The following is a 23,840-nucleotide window of genomic DNA, read 5'->3' as shown; positions in this document are numbered from 1 at the left end:
CGGTCAGTTCCAATGAGAATGTTGTGTCCTGAGCCAAATTTCCAAGCAAGATGTTGCAGAAGGATCTTGGAAACTTTTTGGAAACTGAGCCAGATGGCAGATCCATTTTTGGCACCAATGGATCCTTTACGAAACCAGTAAGTGAAGTCATGGTTCTTGAGATATTTTTGTCTGATGACCAGACTCTAGGTACCAGTACCAAAGATGCCTCTCCAAAGGGATTTTATAAGTAAAGCCTGTCCAAAATGACAGAGGTCTAAAATTCCCCATCCCCCCAAGACTTTCGGCAGGGTAATCAAATGAATTTTGGCAAGGTGATATTTTTTTTTAATATGACTGCCTCCCCAGATGAAATTAGCCATGACTCGATTTAGGGAGAGGATGGTAGCAGCAGGAATATGAAACAAGTGGGCCCAATATACTGATAATTGGTTTAGGATAGCTTGGGAGAGGATAACACGCCCACCCAGGGAAAGGTTTCTGTATTCCCATCCAGAGATTTTTTTGAAGAATCTATCAACAAGCCAGATCCAGTCAACATTTCTGTAATTGCAGGCTTTAATTTGGAAACCTAAATATTTTATGCCCTGATCCATCAATTTGGCCTCTATACCAAATAAATTCTTGATATAGACAATATTTTCCAAGTCACAATTATCATGATACAAGATAGATTTATGTGCATTCATACAAAGATCAATTGCATTGGCGAATTTCTTAAAAATATGAAAAAGACATAACTAGGAAAAGCGGAGCAACATACCCATAATCAAAACGTCATCGACAAAGAAACCATGTGAGATGTTGATATTATTGCCGATCTTGAGGGCTTGAAATTGATCTCGTTCCATAGCCTTTGAAATGTGCAAGCTGAGACCATCCATAGCAAGAATGAATAATAAAGGCGAAAGTGAGCATCCCTGTCTGAGGCCTCGCCCATCCCGAAAGAATTTTGAAGGATACCCGTTTATGATCACCGAATAATCAACATTGATAACGCATGCCATAATCCAGTCCACACACTTTGATTGCAAGCCTATTTTAAAAAGGACAAGCCTGAGGTATCCCCAATCAAGACTGTCAAAAGCTTTTTTCAGATCAACTTGTAGAATAGCAGCATTAGAGTTTTTTGTATGGATAGAGTGCATACATTCCTGTGCATTTTCAACCGCATCATGTATTTCACGACCTTTCAAAAAACCATGTTGTTGTGGGGATATATGACGAGAGAGAGTGTCCCTCAGACGACTTGCTATTGTTTTGGAGATAATCTTATAGATAAGATTGCATAGCGAGATAGGCCTGTAGTCATCAAAATAGTTTGGAGGATTGCACTTCAGGATAAGAGAAATGTAGGTCGACTTGATGCAGTGGTGTACATACCCAGTTATTCTAGATTCCTCCACCATCTGAATGAGATCATGTTTGAAAAGATCAAAAACTGTGTGAACAGTTCCACGGTCCACCCATCCGGTCCTGGACTTTTGTCCCCTTTAAAAGATTTAAGGACACAGAGAAGTTCATCTTCTGAGATGCATCTGTAAAGGTCCTCATTCGAGTCCTGGTCAAACATAATCAGGTAATGTTCGATCCCCCAGATGAGATCTTCCGCCACAATGTTGTCATTCCTTTCATAAGTTGTTTTGAAATGTAAGGTGGCAGCTTTTGAGATATCAGCCTGTGAATGGATATATTCTCCTGCATCATCCGAAATTCCCCAAATAGAGTTTATATTGCGCCTATGGTTTGCAAATCGATGGAAAAATTTTGTGTTTTTGTCTCCCTCCTTGATCCAGATAGCCTGACTCTTCAGGCGCCAGGAGGCTTCTTCAATATCTAAGATACGATCTCTTTTAACCTCTAGTTCCCGAATGTGAATTTGGATGGAAGCAAGAGGGTTGTCGGAGGCCATGAGTGGGAGAAGATTATCCAGTTCACTTTGAATGTCTCTGATTTCTCTTTTCATAGATAGCTTTTTATTTTTCTGCCAAGATTTCACCACCCCACAGAGAGACTGCAGTTTGTCAAGGATATGATCCATGGGAGAGGAACCAGTAACGCTCCCACAGTTCCAGGATTCCCGGACCAGAGTGTTGAAATCCAAATCTTCTAACCAAATTCTGTTAAATTTGAAAGGCATTCCAGGACGCACTAGCGGCTTCTTCCAAGCCATAGTAACAGGCCTATGATCAGATAAGAAATTACTGATGATGTTTGTCTGTACCTCCCCCAGACGGTCAATCAAATGTTCATGAATTAAAAAACGATCCAGTCTCTTGGTGACATATGCCGCACCTTCCCGCCCATTGTCCCAAGTAGGAGCCATAACCTCTGGGCAAATGTCTACAAAATTGTGTGTAAGGAGGGCATCCCTAAACATTCCCGCCAGTGGATCAAGTGGATCAAGTCTTTGCATTCGACCCCAAGTTTCCTCCAGGGTGATGGTACAGTTCAGATCTCTCGCGATGATGAGGGAGGTAAGTTCCATAATCTCGAAGGAGAAAAGACGATCCCAGAAAGTGGCCCGATCCCTGTAAGGAGCATATGTATTTAGAATATGTATGCGTCCTTCTAGGCCCCGGATGTGACCCTCAAGTAGAATGCCCGCGAAACAACTGTAAGCTTTGAGACAGACCCATATGGGGTCCCAGATTACCACCAAACTGCCAAAGAGTCCAACAACCGCAGTGGTGGATATGTGCCAATATGGGAATATTTTCCTTAAATATAATATAACTTGAGGGACATAGTGCATATATTCCTGTAACAAAATGATAGAAGGGCAAAGAGAGACAAAAAGACCCTTGAGGGCTCAAAATTTCGAGGCAGCCCCTAATCCCCGTATATTCAGGGAAAGAATGAATGTCATGGGGATGCCATCTCGAGTTATCGTGCTCTAAGGCCCCGTGAAGGAGTGATGTCAGAAATAGAAACATGAACCAAAAAACGGTCCATAGGGGAGGCGAAGGGGTTAGGTCTAGGTCTAGGTCGTCCCCTAAAATGTCTACTCCCACGGTTTTGAGTGCGTCTGACAGTAATGTTGGAGGTTGATGTAGGACTGATGTGGGGAGTGGGTGATCCATCAGGTTTGTGGATGGTGAGTGTACGCAAGTCCAGGGATTTTCTATTGAGTAGAAAATCCAAGTCACTACTGATAGAGTTTGTAGGAGAGTTTAGTGGTGAGTTAGGTGGGGTGGTGTTGGTCCTTGGCCCTTTACCCCAGTTTGCAAATAATGAAGGTGACAAGGATGGAACGTATGGGATATGTGAGGTGGAAGGAAGGCCAAGCATCAGGTGGGGTGGCAGAATGTCCAGATGGGGAGGAGTGGCAACCAGAGTGGATTTTCGGGGCTGAATAGCAAGGCTAGATTGATCTTGAGAGTCCGTCTTCAGGGAGGATAATGGGGACGATGGAACCATAATAGGCGAAGATCCATTTAAGGAAGAGTTTAGAGTATAAGAGCGATGCAGAAAAGTATTACGTGGAATACCTGCATGTTGCCTCTGGGGTGAGATAGCCTTCCGAAAGTTTGGTGAAGGACCGCTTCCACCATCACGACCCCTTGGATGACCGATGATGGGTCTGCCATGTAGTAGACCGCCTGTCCTGTGAGGGCATTGTGCCAACAGATGCCCAGTATGGTGGCAGTGTGAGCATCGAAAGGGAACTCGCTAGAAGTCTAATCTCTGAGACAAATGTGTTTCCCCCTAGAATAAATCGATGTGGTCCGGGAAACCGCCACAGTATTCTTTCTCAATTAAGATCCAGGCCACCCTTTTGTCCTGTGCACCCAAACATCGAGGGTCTACGTACACAAATTTTCCTATGGCATTTCCAATATCCATCACAACTGGTTTCGTTCAGAGTTCAATGGGGAGATCGGGTGGTTTCAACCAAATGAGCTTATTCTGAGGTGTATTGTGGAGCAAATTATATCCAATGTACCAGTTGTGCAACGCAAGGAAGTTCTTTCCGTTAATCCATGATAGCATTTTGATTTTTTCTAAGTCCTCCTGACTTAGAAAATGGAAACTGTACCATCCCTTCAGGAGCCGAACGACAGTCGGCATGTAACCCAACATGGTTTTCCATTTTTTCCCCACCCAATCTCTCATATCTGAATCACTAATATCAACAAAATACCATCGGCCAACTAAAGCTCTCTTCTGTAAACTTGTAATTCTGTCAACAAGCACAACATTATCCAAAGAAAGAGCAGGTGGCGGGGAGGTCGTTTTAATAGAACGTTGTTTGTTTTTAGAACGACGTCCCCATGTAGGGTGTTCGCCACCCTGCGAAGCATGTGATGCATGGAAGCCATGTGGCGGGCTAGCCTTACCTAAGATATTATCCCACGTATCTAGTGACCGTGGGCCACACTGAATGCCCGAATCGACATTATGTTGAAGTAGTGACTCAGCATCCATCGTGACCTACATGAAGGCCTCATTGGCAGATAAGTCAGAGAGATGGCCCACCATTTGGCGGAGGATTGAAAGGATTCAATAGAATATTGGAAAAGGACGTCTAACAACAATTAATAGGAGTTGTCTATAATGCGACTTTTTGAGATTCCGGTGACGGAATCCGGCGGAAGAAATTGAGATGAAATCATGATTTGTTGCAGTTAAAATGGTTTTTTAACTGCATATTCGGATTCAGCACCCTGAAAAACCCCTGGGACGGTTTCATTGTGCAGAAATTAACTATCAAACTTGGATTCCAATAAATTACTGCCGGATTTTCACCGGAAAAAATCGCCGGAAAGGCTTTCAAAAAGTCGCGTTAAAGACTACTCCCAATTAATATAAGGAAATTCGACAAACGGATTGCAATGATATAGGATGAGAGAGAAATAAATGACGAAGGCTTCTGGAAGCGGAAGGAATGTTAACCGAGGGAGAACACTCGTGTACAAGATAAATCATAAACAGTCGGGATAGCATCATCAATACAGCTTCCAGAAATGGCTAAAAGTCTGAAGCTGACATGGGGAATTAATGCGTTGTAAGAAACCGGTAATCGATGCAACTGGAGTGCATGGGTATCTGTTCGGCCAACATGTGTGGAGATATGGAGGTGTTTTCAACGGATATGGAGCCACCTATTGCCCACGGATTAGAGCAGTCGGAGAAAGCATACACCAAAAAAAAGGGAGAAAAAATTCGGTATTGGAAAGAAATGAATCCGACCAAGAACCAGAGTCGAAGGTGGATGTGAAGTTAGCAGAGATCTAGCTACAGTAGCAGAGATGAAACATAAACATGGCCAACTGGCTCTAATAAGAGCAAGGAAACTAAGTAGCAATCTCGGTCTATCTATAGCAAGGGTCCTAAACCAAGAGTTTGAAGAGGATTCAGAGACGGAAGGCAATTGGTCTTCGCAAAACATATGTAAGGAGAATGAGAGAGTGCAGAGTAAAATTATAGAATGTAAGACCATAAATTAAAATCAGATATTTAGAACAAGGTATAACAGAAGCAGAGAAAGGAAGAAAAGTATTTAATGTGGTCAATTTACAACCAACCGAGAACAAAGGTAATATTTTGGGGAAAATAACATACCTGCAGTAGCATCCCAAACCAGTTTGTGCCTATTATCCCCTTTCAGCAATTCCACACGGACCCACATGCGAGAACCGTTGTTCAGGCAGAATAAATTAAATTGACACCTTGGAAAGATAAACCATGTAATACTATAATCACCATCTAACGAGGTGACAAAAAACGGGAGTCAGTCCTCGCAGAGGACACTGATAAGCCCAGTGGCCAAGCCTCTCAAGAACCAAATACCCATGCGTTCTGTGCCATAAATCCCCACCGGAAGCTCATATTGAATATTCAAAATTTCTTTTGCATTTAGCCCTCTTTTCCTTAAAAAACAGATCCTAATTAATTGATTTGTCCGCCCATGGCCAAACACACATAAAGCTCTTGCCTTCGCGTACCACCAGAAGTTTCAATTACGATACCTTCTCTGCCGTCCTACCATCGCCTGTCAACAAAGCTGTATTGTTTATTTCCCATCAAACTCACCAACTCTATCAAATCCGTTTAATTCTAATAAAAATCCAATGTACCATCTTAGATTTTTTGAAGTGTCATTTTGTTTACAAGTTTGTCACCTACAGTCTACTTTCCAAAAGCTTCTCACTTCCTCTTTCTCTTCAAATTCGATGTCGAGAAATAAACTGTCTCCATTTTTTACAGATTCGGCCACTTCTTTACTGTTACGTGTTACATAATGTTCCTCATACTTTCCAAGAGTAGATCTTAAATCCAGCAAATTCTGTTCAATAAATTATCTGTAATTGGGTTGATTCGCCTCAACGCCACCCATAATTGAAGCAAAATCTAATGAAAATTCAGATCGAGCGCCCCCCAATAATTGAAGCTAAATATAATGAAAATTCAGGTCATCTTAAATATTAGTGCGGAACTGTTTTTTTTTTTCCAGTTCAATTCCTCATTGTGCAAATGACGTGATTGATGATTTCTCTTTCCCATGAAAATTTATATTGTAACTGAAATAGTATTGTGCGAAGAATCTGAATAGTTTGGGTAAACAATTTGTTTTTCCAATTGTATTTAGAAATCCATATTGTTACTGAAATAGTCATATCTGGTGTTGTGACTCATAAAATAGTTATATCTGATGTCGAGCAGAGTTTCCACCCACAGGTTATTAGCATTAGAAGAGCATAATGGAAATAATAAGTGAGCATAGAACGAATACTGAAGATCTGGAGAAGCCAGCAGCGTTTGACGAAGTGACTATGAATGATCGGCTTGTTGATGAGAGCAAGACTGGTGGATTGAGGAACGCAGTGAAGGATTTTCTGTTCCCTGACGATCCGTTTCGACGATTTAGGAATCAGCCAAGGAGGCGCAAATGGGTTATTGGCCTTCAGTATGCATTCCCCATCCTCGAATGGTTGCCCACGTATTCTTTTGGTCTCTTCAAATCCGATATATCTCTGGCATTACCATTGCCGGCCTTGCCATTCCACAGGTCATTAATCATATAGATTACTGCATTCATTTTATATGTATATATGCATGTTATATGTATGTACGTGGGGGGTGGGGGCGATATGGGGTATGTTTCTATTTTCTGATCACATTGTATGATTGATTCAGGGCATAAGCTACGCAAAGCTGGCCAATCTTCCACCTGTGATGGGACTGTATGAGTACCTCCTTTATTTCATTTCTTTGTATTTTCTTAAATCTGTAACTTAAGTAGATTTTGTGGGATATTTCTGTTTAAAAATTTTCATTTATATGTGTACATTGTACATTGTATAGGGTGTTTTTGGAGTAACACTGTATTTTTGTGAAATGTTTGATAGTTCCGGTGAATACTTTATTATCATTAAAATCATCACTAAAGTCAAATCATTTTATTAAAAATATACAATATTCCTCCATAAACACTTAACCAAAGTCATCAAAAGAGTCAGATCGTTTCACTAAAAATAGACAATATTACTTCAAAAACAAAATAGACAATATTACTTCAAAAACCACTGACCAATATGAATATTAAATATGAAAACTTACGAGCAAAAATTCTAAAATATTTTTAAAACTTAATAGACAAGAACAAAATTATATAGTAATTAAAAAAAAAAAAAACACTCCGGTAAACTTGGTAGGATGTCTACATAGGAAAAAATAAATAAATTACTTTCTTTGATAGAGTTGTCATTGATATACAAGTTTCTTAGTTTTTGAAATTTGAATATATGTTTAAGATAACAGTTTCTGAACTGGTGAAGTGAGAAGATGTGTTTTAAATTTATTTATATAAAAAAATATAATTGATTTAAATATTATAAAAAAAGATTAGGGTAGAAGTTATTGTTTGGGATTTAAATTGTTTCATCAAATCTTATACTTTATTGATGATAATATGATGATGATGATGATGGTTAACGTCGGCTAAGACTAAACATTGGTCTATCGGATCTAAAGAAACAAATTACATATTTTGATTTAAGATTTTATTCCTATGCTCAAAAAGCTTGGAGAGAAGCCTCCCAAGCTCACTATAGTTTTGACATTGTAAAAGGCTAGGAAGGTCAGTATTGTAACAAAGATTGGGAAACTGAGATCTAATGTGGTTGTACGTGGGGCACTCTAAGAGGAAGTGGTTTTCATCCTCGATCTTCCTATTCTCACATATATGGCAGATCCTTTACATCCATGGCGTTTTAGGAATTGCCCAACGACCTGTTTCACTATGGAGCTCATGAGAATTCGTTCTAATCTTTGCTATATTGATTTTCTTCTTTGAGCTAGTTAAAATAGAGAGATACTTTTGATCTTTTAGGGTGGGGTCGATGACCTTCTTATAATAACTTAATTTTCTTTTAGTTGCTAAATCTTTCTCACGCCACATTTTTTCTTTGAACTTAGAAGTAACAATATCTTTAGTGTTATTTATGTTTTGCAATGCATCATTCTCGTTGATCTCCCAATAGTTTAACCAGGCCCTTGTGTCTTTATGCCACCCCCGATTGAGCTTTAGGTGGTTTTGGCTAGAATTTAAAGCTAGCTTAGGAAGTCTATGATCGTCTGTGTTATTGAGTTTGTGCTTGTACAGCAGAAACCTAATCATAGTTAGGCTCTCAATAGGGGAAATACCTGCTTCTATAAGGAGAATAAGATAGGGTGTATTACTTTTAATTTTCAGGTTATAAGTTATAAAATGCTTCTGGATTTGCTCAATCTTTCTCCATAATTCTCTGGAGATGCTGCAACCCCAAACCTCACAACCATATAAGATAATAGGAGTGACTAAAGTTTCAAAGATGAACTTCTTTTTATCCCACATTACAAGGTTTGTCGTTTTACAATTATTTTCAAGACCAAAATAAGCTTTCCACCCCCCATTAATCCTTTTCTCAATGCTATGGTTCCAGTTGAGCTTGTGATGAATATCAATTCCTAGGTACTTGTAAGAATACACTTTCTCCAAGTTATTATTGTCATACATAAAATTAGTGTAAGTGTCCTTCTTGGATTTGATAATCATAACTTTTGTTTTGCTAGTGTTAATAGTCATACCCATGGTAGAGCAGAAATCCTTAAGAAGCCTGAGTTGCTTATCAAGATCAGATGGGCACCTTGCCAAAAGAACAATATCGCCAGCATAGAGAAGAAGGATGACAACTATCCCAGCTAAGATCGTGCCATCACATCCTGCTTCCTCTAAATAGCCTTCGAGCTTATCGATGTAAATGCCAAATAGGGTAGGGGAAATGGGGCAACCTTGTTTAACTCCCATGTTACACTTAATATCTTTCGACCACCCCTCATTGCTCTTTAGTTTGGCAATTACATTCTCATATAACCTTATAGCGGCAACTCTCAACTCGAGAGGAACCTTTAGCTCTTCTAATCTATTCCAAAGGTTGTATCTAGGAACCGTATCGAAAGCCTTTCTAAAGTCCACAAAGCAACAAAATAAATTGGATTTATCATTACGACATTCCTCTGCAATGATCCTAAGCGTAACGAGGTGGTCTACTATTGAATGATGCCTTTTGAAACGTGCTTGGCCTTTAGCCCGCTTACCTTCACTTTCAAGCCATATGCTTAACTTCTTTTCCAAAATACTACCATATAACTTGGCTAAGAGAGGGCTGATCATAATTGTCCGATAATTAGAGGGGCTATTTGTATCCCCACTTTTAAAAATAGGGATAATGAGGCTCTCAGTCCAAGGTTTAGGGAACCCTTGCTTGACTACTTGATTGAAAAGCTTATGGATGTGGGGGATGAGGACAGGACCTCCAATTTTTAAGATTTCCGCTTGGTAACGTTCAATGTCTTTAGCTTTCCCATTAGCGAGGCGATTAACCCCAAACTTAATGTCTTCTAAAGAGAAAACTTCTTTCGTTGTGAGTAGGGTTTCCAAATTATCCATGACATTTGGAAATTCATAAAGCTTTTTAAGATAGGAATTCCAATCGTGAAGAGCAATTTTATTATTATCTTTAGTCTTCCTAGTCAGAATTTGCCTCCAAAATTTCTTAGGAGCTACCGTAGAGAGGTGTAAGAGATTCTCCTGTCTTTGACGAATGTACTGCCTCTTTTCCTTTTAGTTAGGGCTTTATATATTTTTATCTTGTCCATTTTAAGAGATTCATCAACAGCTTCCTTAAGTGCTCTCCTCACACTTTTACACTCTTTGTCATACCATGGATTGGTTTTGTTATTTCTTTTATTATTTGAAACTTCAATTGAGAACTTGTTAATAGAATATGAGAGGGTTGTAGTAAAATTATGATAGAGGTCTTCTATGTTGTCTATACTAGATAAAGGAAGCAAATTAGTTTTTAATTCATTTAGAAAGAGATCATTTTTATTTCTATTAAATATTAAGTTCTTTTGTCTGTAAGTATTATTTTTTGTGGGAACTCTATGCATGAAAAAATTGAGAGTTATAAGTAAAGGCCTATGATTAGAGTCAGGTTCGTGGTCGTTTAAGATGTCAAAATTTATTATTTCGTTGTATAATGGGAGATCGGAAATAACGTAGTCTACCATGCTGCTACCAAGTCCATGGATGCAGGTCATCTTGCTGGAATTGGGCCACTTCTTTAGACCGTTGCAAATTATGAGATCCTGAGCACTACAGAGCTTGACTAGCTCCGACCCAAACAAATTTTCCCCAAGGTCTTTAGAGCTCCTTTTGTACCTACTAGCCAGAGTAGGGTCTTCGTCTAACCAAAGAGGATTAGGGTTGGAATGATTGCTTAGAATAATAGCTTGGTTGTTTGAAGTTCGAGCATTAAAGTAACCTATTAAAAGGATATTACCGTCATTCCTTAGGCTAGAAATATCATTCTCTAAACCATTGTAATGGTTAGTTTTATCTAGATTCTTCTTCTTATAGAAGTTAGACTTGATGGGGGGAAAATAACATATTTCTATGTAGTACTTTTTATTATTAATATCTATGATCTCTATCCAACTATATTGGTTGTGAGGGTCGTTTTTATAAATCCTAGAATGGGGGGAGATGTTCTTCTGAATGTAACAAGCTATTCCCCCAATGCCTCTACGGGAGGATCGCTTGTTCCAGGTAGACCATAGCGTAAAGCCATCTATGTTAGGGACCTTAGATTCTTCGTGCTCCCAAGTTTCAACAAGCAAAATAATATCAACATCATTTGAAATCCAACTTAGCTTGGGGCCTTTGTTCCATGGGAAGCTCTGACAGTTCCAAGAAAGGATCCGGAGCATGTTTAATTGCTATTGATTACTATCTTTTTGGTTTCTATCTTGAATAAAGGCTTTTCTATTTCTGATTATTGCCCATTTTCCTTCCTTTCTAGCTTCTTTTACCTTTTGAACCTCCTTTCTTAATTCTGCTTGATCTTCTGGAATGAGATATTCATTTATGAATATTCTCGTTCCTTTTAGACTTGAGGTTTTACTAAGTATTTTGTACTTATGATCAGTGGAGCTCGCCTTTATGCAGATTAATCTTCCTTTATTCTCAGTTAATTTCCCCAACCTTGTTGCTTCTGTGAGACACACTGTTTCAATTTGTAATCTATTATGTAATTCTGTTTGGGCTAAGGCTAAAGTATCCTCATCTACTTCCTCTTTTAAACCGAAGATTATAAGGTTCAAGGCCCTTTTGTTATGTTCGTGGTCTAATTCTATTAATTTTTTCATTTCATCTTTAATTGGTTTGATATCTAACTTATCTACCACATTATTTAGGTTGAGGCAGCTATTAACCTTTTTTTTCTAGTTCTTTAATCATGTATTTCATTTTAAGACTCTCTAAAGTATCAGCATCTCCTTGCTGGGATGGTTGGTTAGTATCTTGGTTTTGTTTTTCTATAACCTACAATCTAGTCTCCATTGCCTCCATTTTATTCTCCAGTAGTTCTATTTTAGTTTCTATTTGTTTTTGGATTGTGTCTTCAAGAGATGCAAATTTATTTTCCAGCATGGCTTCTAACTCTTTTTGTAGCTTGGCTTCTCTTTCTTCTCTATGTTTCTCTAAAGACTCTATATACTCATAAAGGCCTTGTAGAGTAACTGTGCTAGGTCTGCCCTTGGTAATCTTTGGTAACTGTGGTGAAATATTCATACTTGAAATTATATGAGCAAATATGTATTAGAAAAAGAAAAAAAGAAAAAGATAAGGAATGTGTACACCTAATATCAACAAACCTGACTGCAGATCGCCCATGTCCACCTCAGCCCGCAGATCGAAGAATATATGCGAAGAGTATGTTTTTAACTCTTTCACCGAGCCTCAGAACTCTTTCACCGAAGAATGTATGCAAAGAATATATAAAGTACGTGTTTAACTTTTTCACCGAGCCTCAGAACTCTTTCATCGAAGTATATATAGAGTACATGCTTAACTCTTTCACCGAGCCTCAAAACTCTTTCACCGAAGAATATATGCAAAGAATATATATTATCTTATAACTAATTAAATATTTTTTTAATATAACATTAAAATTAATTTAAATTTAAGTAAAATAAAAAATATATATTACATTGTGTATAATTATAACTATAAATTTATTTATTATTATTATTATTATGATTATGATTATTATTTAGTTTGTTTGATTAAAATTTTATAAAAGTGAAGAGTGAGAGTTATTTGTTGAGGATTTAAATTATTTGGTTAAATTTCATACAACTTTGTTAACAACACTATTTTATAACTAACTAGATAGTTTTTAAATATAACATTAAGATTAATCTTAATTAAAATATAAAAATATATGATATATTTTCTATAATTATAATTATAATTTTTATTTTAAATACAAAAATGATATATATATATATATATAAACAAACAAAATTGTTATGTATTTTGCTCTACAAAATTTTTCATCTTTTACAAATATAAAATTAATATAATTATATTATATATCATTCAGAGATTGTTATGTATAGTTAATTAATTAGTAATAGAGATTATATAAAGATATTGATATTTAATAGAATTGTCTTACAAAAATTGAAATCAATTTTAATCTTGTGAGGTATGGAAATTATACTGAAATTTGAAAAAAATTTATGTCTAGATATTAAATTGATAAATTATATATTTCAAATGATTATATATAGATTTTTTTTCATTTACATGTATATCTAAAAATTATTAATCATATATGACACAAAGAAATAACAGAGAGATGAAAAGAGTATCACCATTCTATTATTAGGGAGAGGTCACCTTTACACCTTATTAACTTGATTACAAATATTATTTTGCATAAAAACAACAAAATATTATTTAAATATTTCTTTCCTCATTATGAGTTGCCCCATAAGGGGTATGCCATTCTTGGTTGCCCAATTCCTCCCTATTTAGAGCCAGAAGAATTCTTGCTTCTAACACCAAATGAGAAAATTTGTGTTGCATTGTCTGTTTAATCATCCATTTTTCCTGCACTAATGTGTGTCACTTTTGAGCTACAAGGTATGATATGCATGTTTGCTGGTGATATGTCCTCATCTTGGAATCAAGAATTGTATCCTTTAGCAAGGGAGGCTAAAAATCATATCCATGGGATGTTGAACTATGATTGATTCCTCAAGGAGAGGTGGTTCAAAGAGCTTCAAATTGTTAACATTAATCACATCATGGATGCCTAGCTGGGAAGGAAAGTCCAAATTATATGCATTTTCTCCAACACATTTTAGAATAATATAGGGATCATATCTTAGAGGATACAACTTATGGTGTTGGCCCTTGAAGCATTTCTTGTCCAACAAGAGCCATACATGATCTCCTGGTTGAAATGACAAGGGTGTGCAATGTTTTTCATGCCTTTGTTTGACACAATCCGAAGTAGCCTAGAAATCAACAACTACCTGAATACGATGCTGAGATATGGAATGTATAAACCATTGAGAATATTTTTTTTCTTGTTATTGATGTCTAGAATAATGAGTGATAGTTAATGGCATTCAAAGGGCGCACTTGGCCAAAACCCAAAAAACTTCAAAAGGGGGGAAAAACAATAGAGTATTGTGTAGCCCTATTGTAACTATGCTTAATAATGTGAAAATAGGAACCCCAATTTTTTTTATTAGACAAATAGCGGTGAAGAACTAGAGTATGATTGACAACCTTAGTTTGGCCATCTATGTGGGGGTGAAAGGCGTTGGAGAAATAAAGTTGACATCCTAACATATACTAGAGAGTATGCCAAAATATATTGACAAAACATGATCATCGATAAAAAATAATGTTACTCGGTAATGCCAAGTGTGGTCAAATATGGTGGAAGAAGAGATTTGTGGTCTAAGGAGAGAGGTAGTCTTATGATAAGAACAAAAATAGTCATCTTAGAAAAATAACATACCACTACCCAAAGAGCATCATGTTTGTGGAATGTAGTAGGAAGACCACTTAAAATGTTCATGGAAATGGATTCCCAAGGGCAAGAGGGTACAGGTAAATGATGGTACAAACCATGCTTACAATTTGATGGGCTTGTTTCTGAACATAGTGAACATGCTCAAATTAACTTTTGTACTTTCTTGGGTAACGCGAGCTAGTAGAAGTGGCACTAAAGATTGAGAATGGTCTTGGCTACGCCAAAATTCCCCCTCGCATGAAGAGGCATGTGCTTCAAGGATGAGAAGGAGATGAGCATTAGATTGTGACACACATAACTATTTAAGTTTATATAATCAACCATCACAAATGGTATAATCAAGAAATGGATTTTAATATTTTGTTGTAGGCTATAGAAAAGCTTCCCATATCTCACCAAATACAATATTTGTTGCATACATGTCTTTCTAGGCATCAAAAGTGGTACAATGAACCTATAGAATGTGTAGGACCTGAGTAGGTGGCAAGATTAACAAGTGAACCATTTTATTAGCGACACACTTCTTATATTTAATCATAAGATGAAAATGTTGAATGTAAGCAACCCACTTCAAATAGTGTTGCTCTTGAATCTTGCTCTACAAGTTAATGAAGATCAGTGGATGATGATCAATATGGAGTATGGTTTCTTTGCCAAGAATATAATGGCACCATTGCTTCAATGCTTGCACTAAGCTATAGAATTCCTTGTCATAGGTGTTGTACATAAGCTTGGCCTCTACAAGAGTCTTAGAATGGTATGCTACAGGGTGACCTCCTTGTTTAAGAATAACCCCAATGGAAAACTAAGAGGCATCAATTTCTATTTCAAATGGTTGATGCATATTTAGCAAATGGAGAACATGAGAAAAGCATAAGGAATTCTTGAGCTTAGGGAAATGATTTGTATCCTTGATATCCCAAAGAAATTTTGCTTGATTAGACAACTAGTGTAAAGGGTGGGCCAACTGGGAAAAATGAGAGACAAATTTTCTATAGAAATTAATACCTCCCATGAAACTCTTGAGGTCATGAGCATTGGAAGGTGTTGGCCATTGTGCAAAGCATATACTCAAGAGGGATGTGGTTGAACTCTTTTTGAATCAAGTATGAATCCCAAATATTGAATTGATGGTTGTCCAAAATAGGATTTCTTCTCTTTTACCTGAAGTTTGTGCCCGGAGTAGCTCAAATTTGTTCTAGATGTGTTATATATGTTATGCACTTAATTTACTGAATACCAAAATATATTCAAGATAAATGAACACAAACTTACTTAGGTGTGGCATGAACACATCATTGATTAACATCATAAGTGTGGTTGGTGCATTTATGAACCCAAATGGTATGACCAACCATTCAAATAACCCAAACTTTGTCTTGAAGCAGTTTTCCATGTTTCTTTTGCATGAATATGAACTTGATGGTTTCCAGGTGTCAAATCCATGTTTGTGAAGAAGAAATTCCCTCGCAAGTGGTCCAAAAAATCCTTAAGCCAGGGTAGGGGATAACATTTTTTAACAATATCTTTATTAAGGGCATGGTAATCTATCACTAGACACTAGAATCATCCTTTTTGGGAATAATGAACGTGAGAGATGCACATGGGAGGATGAAGGATGAATATGGCCTGATGTCAGCAGTTGTGTAAGTTGGTGTTCTATCTTAGTTGCCTCTTGTGGAGTGAGACAATAGGATGGAGCATTGGGCAAAGAAGCATCAACAATAAGATTGATTGTGCGTTCAATAGAGCATGTTGGGGGTAGCCTTGTGGGTTGTGTGAATAAATATGTGAATTCTTGAACCAAGTGAACCATATCAGGGGGTACTGAATTAGTGAGGTTATTTGGTTTGACAACGTGAACCAAACATATATAAGTTGTTATGAAACCAGCTCAAGAAAAAGATAGAAAAGATAGATCAACGCCTTAGAATTCAGCCTCTTTGAGGGGGCAACCTCCTTTATATTACATAAATGAACAATTATTGGATGATTCAAATGACAAAACCTCCTTTCTATATATAGGAGTCTAAGGAGTCACAATATAACCCAGCCGACCTAACAATAATAATATAAAGCCACAAAAATAACAATAAAGGGATTCTATGGGGCATAGTAATAACAATATGGGGACAACAGGGACACAACAATATTAATAAGGGATACAACTACAATAGTAATGGGGTAATCACTAGTATTATAGGGACCCCACATGCCCCTCTCCTTCAAAAAATTATTGTCCTCAACACTTTAGTAGTTTTGGATGCTTATGTATAAAATTCTCATCCTCCCATGTGGAATCTTCAGCGGATAAGTTCTTCCACTTGATAAGATACTTCGAAATTGATTGATTTCGTAGTTGTCGAGTTCTTGCTTCTGTGACTGCTTCTGGTTCTAATATAATTTTTCCTTCCTCGTCATGTTCTGGCAATGTTGTTTGAACTGGGAGCTTATCGCCTATAACCTTCTTTAAACATGAAACATGGAAAACTGGGTGCAATCGAGAAGCTGCAGGAAGCTTCAATTTGTATGCCATAGTACCAATCTTTTGCAACACCTTGTACGCACCATAATACTTTGGTGATAGTTTATTATCCTTCTTAGCTTGCTTGAGGGACATTTGCTTATATGGTTGTAGCCGTAGGAATACCCAATCACCTACATCAAAACTTCTTTGCTGCGATGTTGATCTGCCTGTTGTTTCATTCTATTCTGTGCCAACACGAGGTTATCCTTTAAGAGTTGGAGGACTTGTTGTTGATGTTCGATGTGATGTTCCACTGCTTGAACTTTAGAATTTTCTCTTAAATATGATGTGATGGATGGTGGCTGATATCCATAAAGTGCCATAAATGGGGTCATTTTTGTTGCTGTATGGAAGGAAGTGTTATACCACCATTTAGCTAGAGGCAACCATTTGACCCATTGTGTCTGTTTATCAGATACAAAGCAACGAAGATATCCTTTCAAATATTTGTTTACTATCTCAGTTTGCCCATCAGATTGAGGATGATAAGATGAGCTATGAGCTAACTAAGTACCAAGACAAGAAAATAATTATGTCCAAAAATTTCCAGTGAAAATGGGATCTCTGTCACTTACAATAATATTTGGGTTTCCCTGTAGCTTTTGAATTGTTTCCATAAATGCAGTAAAAACTATACTGGATTTAAATGGATGTGATAATGCACAAAAGTGTGCGTACTTGGTAAGTCTATCAACTACCACCATGATGACACTCTTTCCCTCAGACTTGGGTAAACTTGTGATAAAATCCATTGAAACCTCCTCCCAACGTTGGCTTGGAATGGATAAAGGTTGTAATAGACCTGGTGTCTTAATTGTTTCAACTTTATTTTGTTGGCAAACCAAACATTCTGCCACAAACTTTTGAATATCTGATTTAAGGCCATCCCAAAAAAACTCCTTCTTAACCTTGTGGTAAGTTTTTAAAAATCTTGAGTGCCCTCCTAAAGGAGAAGTGTGCAATTCCATAAGAATCTTTTATTTTAGTTGGGAATTATTACAGAGGTATAAGCGATCTTTGTACCATAACGAATCATTTTTCCAACTAAATGTATCAGATCTACTGGAATCTTGTTGTAACTTTCGAATAAGTGCCCACACTTCTTCATCATTCTTCCATTCCTCCCTTGCTTCGTTTATCCAATCCGGTTGGATAATAGAAATGGCGCACAACAATGCTTCCACATTCTCATCCTTTCTTGAGAGTGCATCTGCCACCACATTTTGCTTCCCTTTTTTGTAGATGATTTCAAAGTCATAACCCAACATCTTTGTAACCCACTTTTGTTGCTCTTTAGAGGATAATCTTTGTTCTAAAAAGTATTTAAGGCTATCATGATCCGTTTTTACCTTGAAGTGTCTTCCCATTAGGTAGGGTCGCCATTTCTTAAGTGCATGGAGTATTGCCAAAGTTTCCTTCTCATAAATAGCTTTGTGTAAAAACATTCCCTTGATTGGACGACTTTCAAAAGCAATGGGTTTTTCATCTTGCATTAAAACATCACCAATTCTATTTCCTGAAGCATCACACTCCACAATAAAGGTTTTTGTGAAGTGCGGTGTAGCTAAGGCCAGTGCTTGGCACATTGCCTCTTTAAGATGTTCGAAGGCCTTTGTTGCTTCTGGAGCCCATGAAAATGCATCTTTATTTAATAATGTTGTTAGAGGTGCTGCTATTCTCCCATAATTCTTAACAAACTTGCGATAATACCCTGTCAACCCGAGAAATCCTCGCAGATGCTTTATGGATGTGGGGATTTTCCATTCCTTAATGGCTTTAATTTTGCTAGGGTCTACCTTAACTCCTTCATGAGATACAATATGACCCAGATATTCCACCTCTTGTACTCCAAAGAAATATTTGGATCTTTTTGCATATAATTGTTTCTTCTCCAATAGTTGTAGCACCCTGTCAACATGTTCAACATGATCCTTCCAAGACTTGCTGTAGATTAGTATATCATCAAAAAATACTAACACAAATTTTCTAAGGAATGGTTTCAAAATGGAATTCATCAAACCTTGAAATGTTGAAGGTGCATTGGTAAGGCCAAAAGGCATGACCAAAAATTCATAATGACCCTCATGAGTTCTAAATGATGTTTTTGGAATGTCTTCAGTCTTCATTCTAATTTGATGATATCTTAAATGAAGATCCAACTTGGTGAAGTAAATTGATCCATGCAATTCATCCAGTAATTCATCAATGACAGGAATGGGAAACTTATCTTTAATAGTGAGCTTGTTGAGCTCCCTATAATCCGGACACATGCACCATGATCCATCCTTCTTGTGCACCAATACTACTGGAGCAGAGAAAGAACTTTGACTCAGTTGAATTATACCAGCCTCTAGCATTTCTGCAACCATACGTTCAATTTCACTCTTTTGGGCATAGGGATATCTGTACGGCCTGATGTTTGGAGGAACACTTCCTGGAATCAGATGAATAGCATGATCATGATCACGAATAGGTGGGAGACCTTTGGGAGTCTCAAGACTTTTTGTCCAAGACTTTTTGGAGATCTGGAGAAATAGATGATTCCAATGTGGAAACATCTAGCGAACATAATTGTGAAATTACACCTATTTGTTCCTTTTTTAGAAGCTTTGTCATACCGTTAGAGCTGATTATCTTTCCCGGTTTCCATGCAATACCCCTTAATTCAACTTACTTTCCTTCCACGGAAAATTTCATGAAAAGTTCTTGAAAATTAAAAGCTATTGTACCCAAGGATTGTAGCCATTGGACTCCTAGTACAACATCAGCACCTCCCATTGGAATGGAAAGCATTGGGCTAGTCAATACATATTCTCCCATGGATAGTTTGATATTATGGAACTTTCTAGAGCAATTTATTGTTCCTCCATTTGCAACCATCACATGACACTCTGGTGTTGGATATAAGAAGCAATTCAATTCTTTTGCTACCTTACAATGAATAAAATTGTGGGTACTTCCTGAATCAATCAACACTATTACCTTTTTCTTCTTGATTTGTCCTTCTATCTTGATGGTTTGAGGAGTGGTAATTCCCGCCAATGCATTACAAGATATGGTCGGATTCATTTCTTCTTTATCTAGGCTTTGTTCCTGGAGTATATCCTCCTCTTTTGACCTTTCTTGCTCCTTTTCTTCTTCCTCTTCACAATCTATGTAGAATAATTTCTTTTCAGCACACTTATGACCTTTAGTGTATTTGATATCATAACTGTAACAAAGCCCTTTTGCTCTTTTTTCTTCCAATTGTTGTGGTGTCAACCTTATAGGTTGTGGAAGACTAGGGGCAACAACACTTCCATCTTTATAGTTGTGAGTGGTATGCTTCCTACTTGCCATAATTTTGCTTTCCATTTTTCTTGCTAACTTGAATGCCTTCTCTAATGAATCAGGTTCCAAAAGGTGAACATCATGTTGGATATTATCCTTTAAAGTACCTATGAACACATCAATCCTATGCTCCTATGGAATATTTTTTACTCTTATGTTCAATTTTTGGAACTCCTCAATGTGCTCCATTATTGAACCCTTTTGTTTGAGACTTATCAATTGGCTAAAAAAAGTGTTGCTTTTTGTATCCTCATAATGTGCTATCAATTCTTCTGTAAAAATTTCCCAAGTGATAATTTGTTTACGAGAGCAAAGCCATTGATACCATACAAACTGATTTGGTTCCAAATATACAGTTGAAATATGTATTTTTTGTGTGTTTTGCACATTATTGAGATTGAAAAATTGCTCCATCTGTAATATCCATGTTGCGGGATCCTTGCCATCAAACTTCCTCATATCGAGTTTTGGAATATGGTGGGTCTTTGATCCCACATTAGAGTATATGAAATCATGGTTAACATTTCTTTTGTTCGCATCATGAGTTTCCTTTACTACTTTTTCACCATTAGTAAGTATTTCTTGTAGAAAATTTGTCAAATCTGTCTTCAAATCTGCCATGTCTCTCTTCAAATCTGTCTTCAAATCCTCCATCTTAGCTTCCACACCCTTTATCTTAGCTTCTATTATCTTTTGTGAGAGTGACATTTGTTGCACTTGGTCTTGTAATTTTGATATATCATGTAGCATTTCTTCCTCTTCTTCATGAGTCATGCTAGAGATTTCGGGTTGCTTACTAGGTGTTTGCATTTTCTTTTCTCGGGGCATCAGTTATTGATAATAATGCTCTACTATGCCCTTTGAATTCCTTCAAAATAAATTTTCAAATCAAGCTTAAGCAAAAATTTAAAAAAATCTACATAAATTTTTTCACTTTGTAGGAGCTCGATATTGCCTCTTATGTATCTTTGTACTTTCGGATCATCCAGGTCTGAAATTGCGACCTGTAGTATCCCTCTATGTCCTCTTTCCAATGCCACCAGTGTGATCCAAATTGGATTCTCCAAGGAAGAGTTATGCGAAATCTCCCACAGTGACCTGATTATAGACTAGTTCAGTAGAGCGAACTTGTACGACGTGCCACGAGTCACTATTTCGACCTTTGGCTCTGAAAAATATATACAAGAAACCACAGTCCGTCCTATTTCTGTACCTTCTTACTAAATTTCAATCCGATGCTCAGAGAGAAAGTTATGACGATTTTCCCCAGTCTCCTGTTTGGAATGTAATTCGGGAGTCTGCAAAAAGACCAACTTCCTTAGATCATATCTCCGCAAATATAGCACGAAAAGCTCTGAAATTCGGATCCGAGATTCAGCGCAATTTCTTCTCAAATGGGTTTTTTTTTTAGCTTCTGAAACGTCGTAGAAAAAAAGTTATAGCGAAAATTCCACGATGACCTGTTTGGAGCAGCAAAACCCTAGAATCCAAAGCTCTGATACCAAATGTTATGAAACGAGCTCAAGAAAAAGATAGAAAATATAGATCAACGCCTTATAATTCAGCCTCTTCGAGGGGGCAAACTCATTTACATTACATAAATGAACAATTCTTGGATGATTCAAATGACAAAACCTCCTTTCTATATATAGGAGTCTAAGGAGTCACAATATAACCCAGCCGACCTAACAATAATAATATAAAGCCACAAAAATAACAATAGAGGGATTCTATGGGGCACAATAATAAAAATATGGGGACAATAGGGGCACAACAATATTAATAAGGGATACAACTACAATAGTAATGGGGTAATCACCAGTATTATAGGGACCCCACATAAATGCATTAGTTCAAATTGAATTTCCTAATAGGATATTTTCCAGTAGGAGGTCGTGTTGGTTTAAGCAAATAGGATGTGATTACACAGATGTGATCCTATTGGTCTGCCAACAACCCCCCTACATTTTTGGTCAAAATGAAGGGGTTCGCATTATAAATTTTGAAAAATTCACCCTTCTAATTGCACTTGATTTATCAATGATTTCACCTATACTCATTATCTAGCTTTTGTTCTTCTTTCTCCTTTATGGTTTGATCATGTCTTAACACATCATTTGTCTTGATCCTTGGGAGTGTTGTCTTTAATGCTAGGTCTCGAGTGTTTTCGCACATTGATCGCCGTTCGCCATGATTCAAGAGTTGTCCAATGATTCATGATTTGGTTGGTTTTGATGCTTGGTTTCAAAAGGTCATATATGTTTGGACTACTTTTACCTTTTTTGACATCTTTCTTGGGTGGTTTCTTGATTTCGGATTGTCTAATTTTGAGTCAACTTCATTTTATACATGACAACTCCCTAATTCGTAGTGACTAGATAAAATCTGATTTAAAATAAAAAATAAATTAATATATATCATAAATTACATATGAAATTTTTACCTTTTTTGACATCTTTCTTGGGTGGTTTCTTGATTTCGGATTGTCTAATTTTGAGTCAACTTCATTTTATACATGACATCTCCCTAATTCGTAGTGACTAGATAAAATCTGATTTAAAATAAAAAATAAATTAATATATATCATAAATTACATATGAAATATATACTAATATAAGTATTAAATAATTTTAAGAAGTTGTAAACCAATTAACTTTATAACTTTAAGAAGTTGTAAACCTATTGTAAATTAGGTATAAAAAAATAATATTTGATGTATATAAAACACAACAGTTAATTTCATTTCATTGTATATTTTATAATGGATTATAAGTGTGTATGTTACTATTGTTAAATTGTTAACTATAGTTTGTATTCACCATCTATTTAAAATTATGTTTTATAAACTATTTACTACCTTACATTTCCTATTATATATATGCCATGTGATCATATAGAATGCAAGTCACTCTAATAAAACATTTTTATGAACCCATAACACTATATAATTCCAAAGTGTGAAGGCCGACATGTGGCTCATGTGAAGACATAAATTTTATACAATTTAAAAGAAACCAAGAAACGACTCATGTGTTTCACAATGTAGTTTTGGACATGTAAATGTCGGATTTTCTTTAAACCTTTTTTCAAATTTGATCAGGAATGACAAGAGGTTAATAATAAAAGGGACATTAATAAGGTGTGAACCATTGAAAAGTTGGTCGGATTTTCTTTAAACATTTTTCCAAATTTGATCACGAGTGATTTTTTTGCAAGAGGTTAATAATAATAGGCACATTAATAATGTGTCAACCATTGAAAAATTGGTCAACATGTAACTGTTGAGGGGAGGAGTCTCGGTAAGGGAGGAAAGGATCAATATCTTTTCTGCATTTTGATTTCTTTAGTAAAATGTGTTTTTTTAGAGAAATAAGAACAAAGGCTTAGGGAGCAGCGATATTTGAGTTTGGGGACTGGCATCAAAACGTTTATACAAGATTTACACAAAAAAATTCAGTAGAGTAATACAAGTTATTCTCATGTTTTTATTTATTACTATTTTTGTTTTTATAAAATTAAATAAATGTGTTTTTAATTTTTATAATAATATTTTTTCAAAATTTCTTTCTTAAAATTATTGTTATCTTTAACACTTTGATCTA

General features: G+C 36.5%; 1 protein-coding gene across 1 annotated transcript; it reads right to left on the bottom strand.

Moving 5' to 3' along the window:
* Positions 1 to 1,387: 1,387 nt before the first annotated feature.
* Positions 1,388 to 2,488, bottom strand: LOC149208272 (uncharacterized). The gene has a single exon (XM_089398287.1). The coding sequence runs from the start codon at positions 2,486 to 2,488 to the stop codon at positions 1,388 to 1,390; it is 1,101 nt and encodes a 366-aa protein (XP_089254413.1).
* Positions 2,489 to 23,840: the final 21,352 nt, after the last annotated feature.

This window comes from Pinus tabuliformis, chromosome 1_2 (assembly GCF_031772625.1).
Source record: "Pinus tabuliformis cultivar Carrire ecotype Pingquan chromosome 1_2, CPIR1, whole genome shotgun sequence".
Lineage (NCBI taxonomy): Eukaryota > Viridiplantae > Streptophyta > Pinopsida > Pinales > Pinaceae > Pinus > Pinus tabuliformis.
This window is presented reverse-complemented; position numbering and strand designations above follow the sequence as displayed.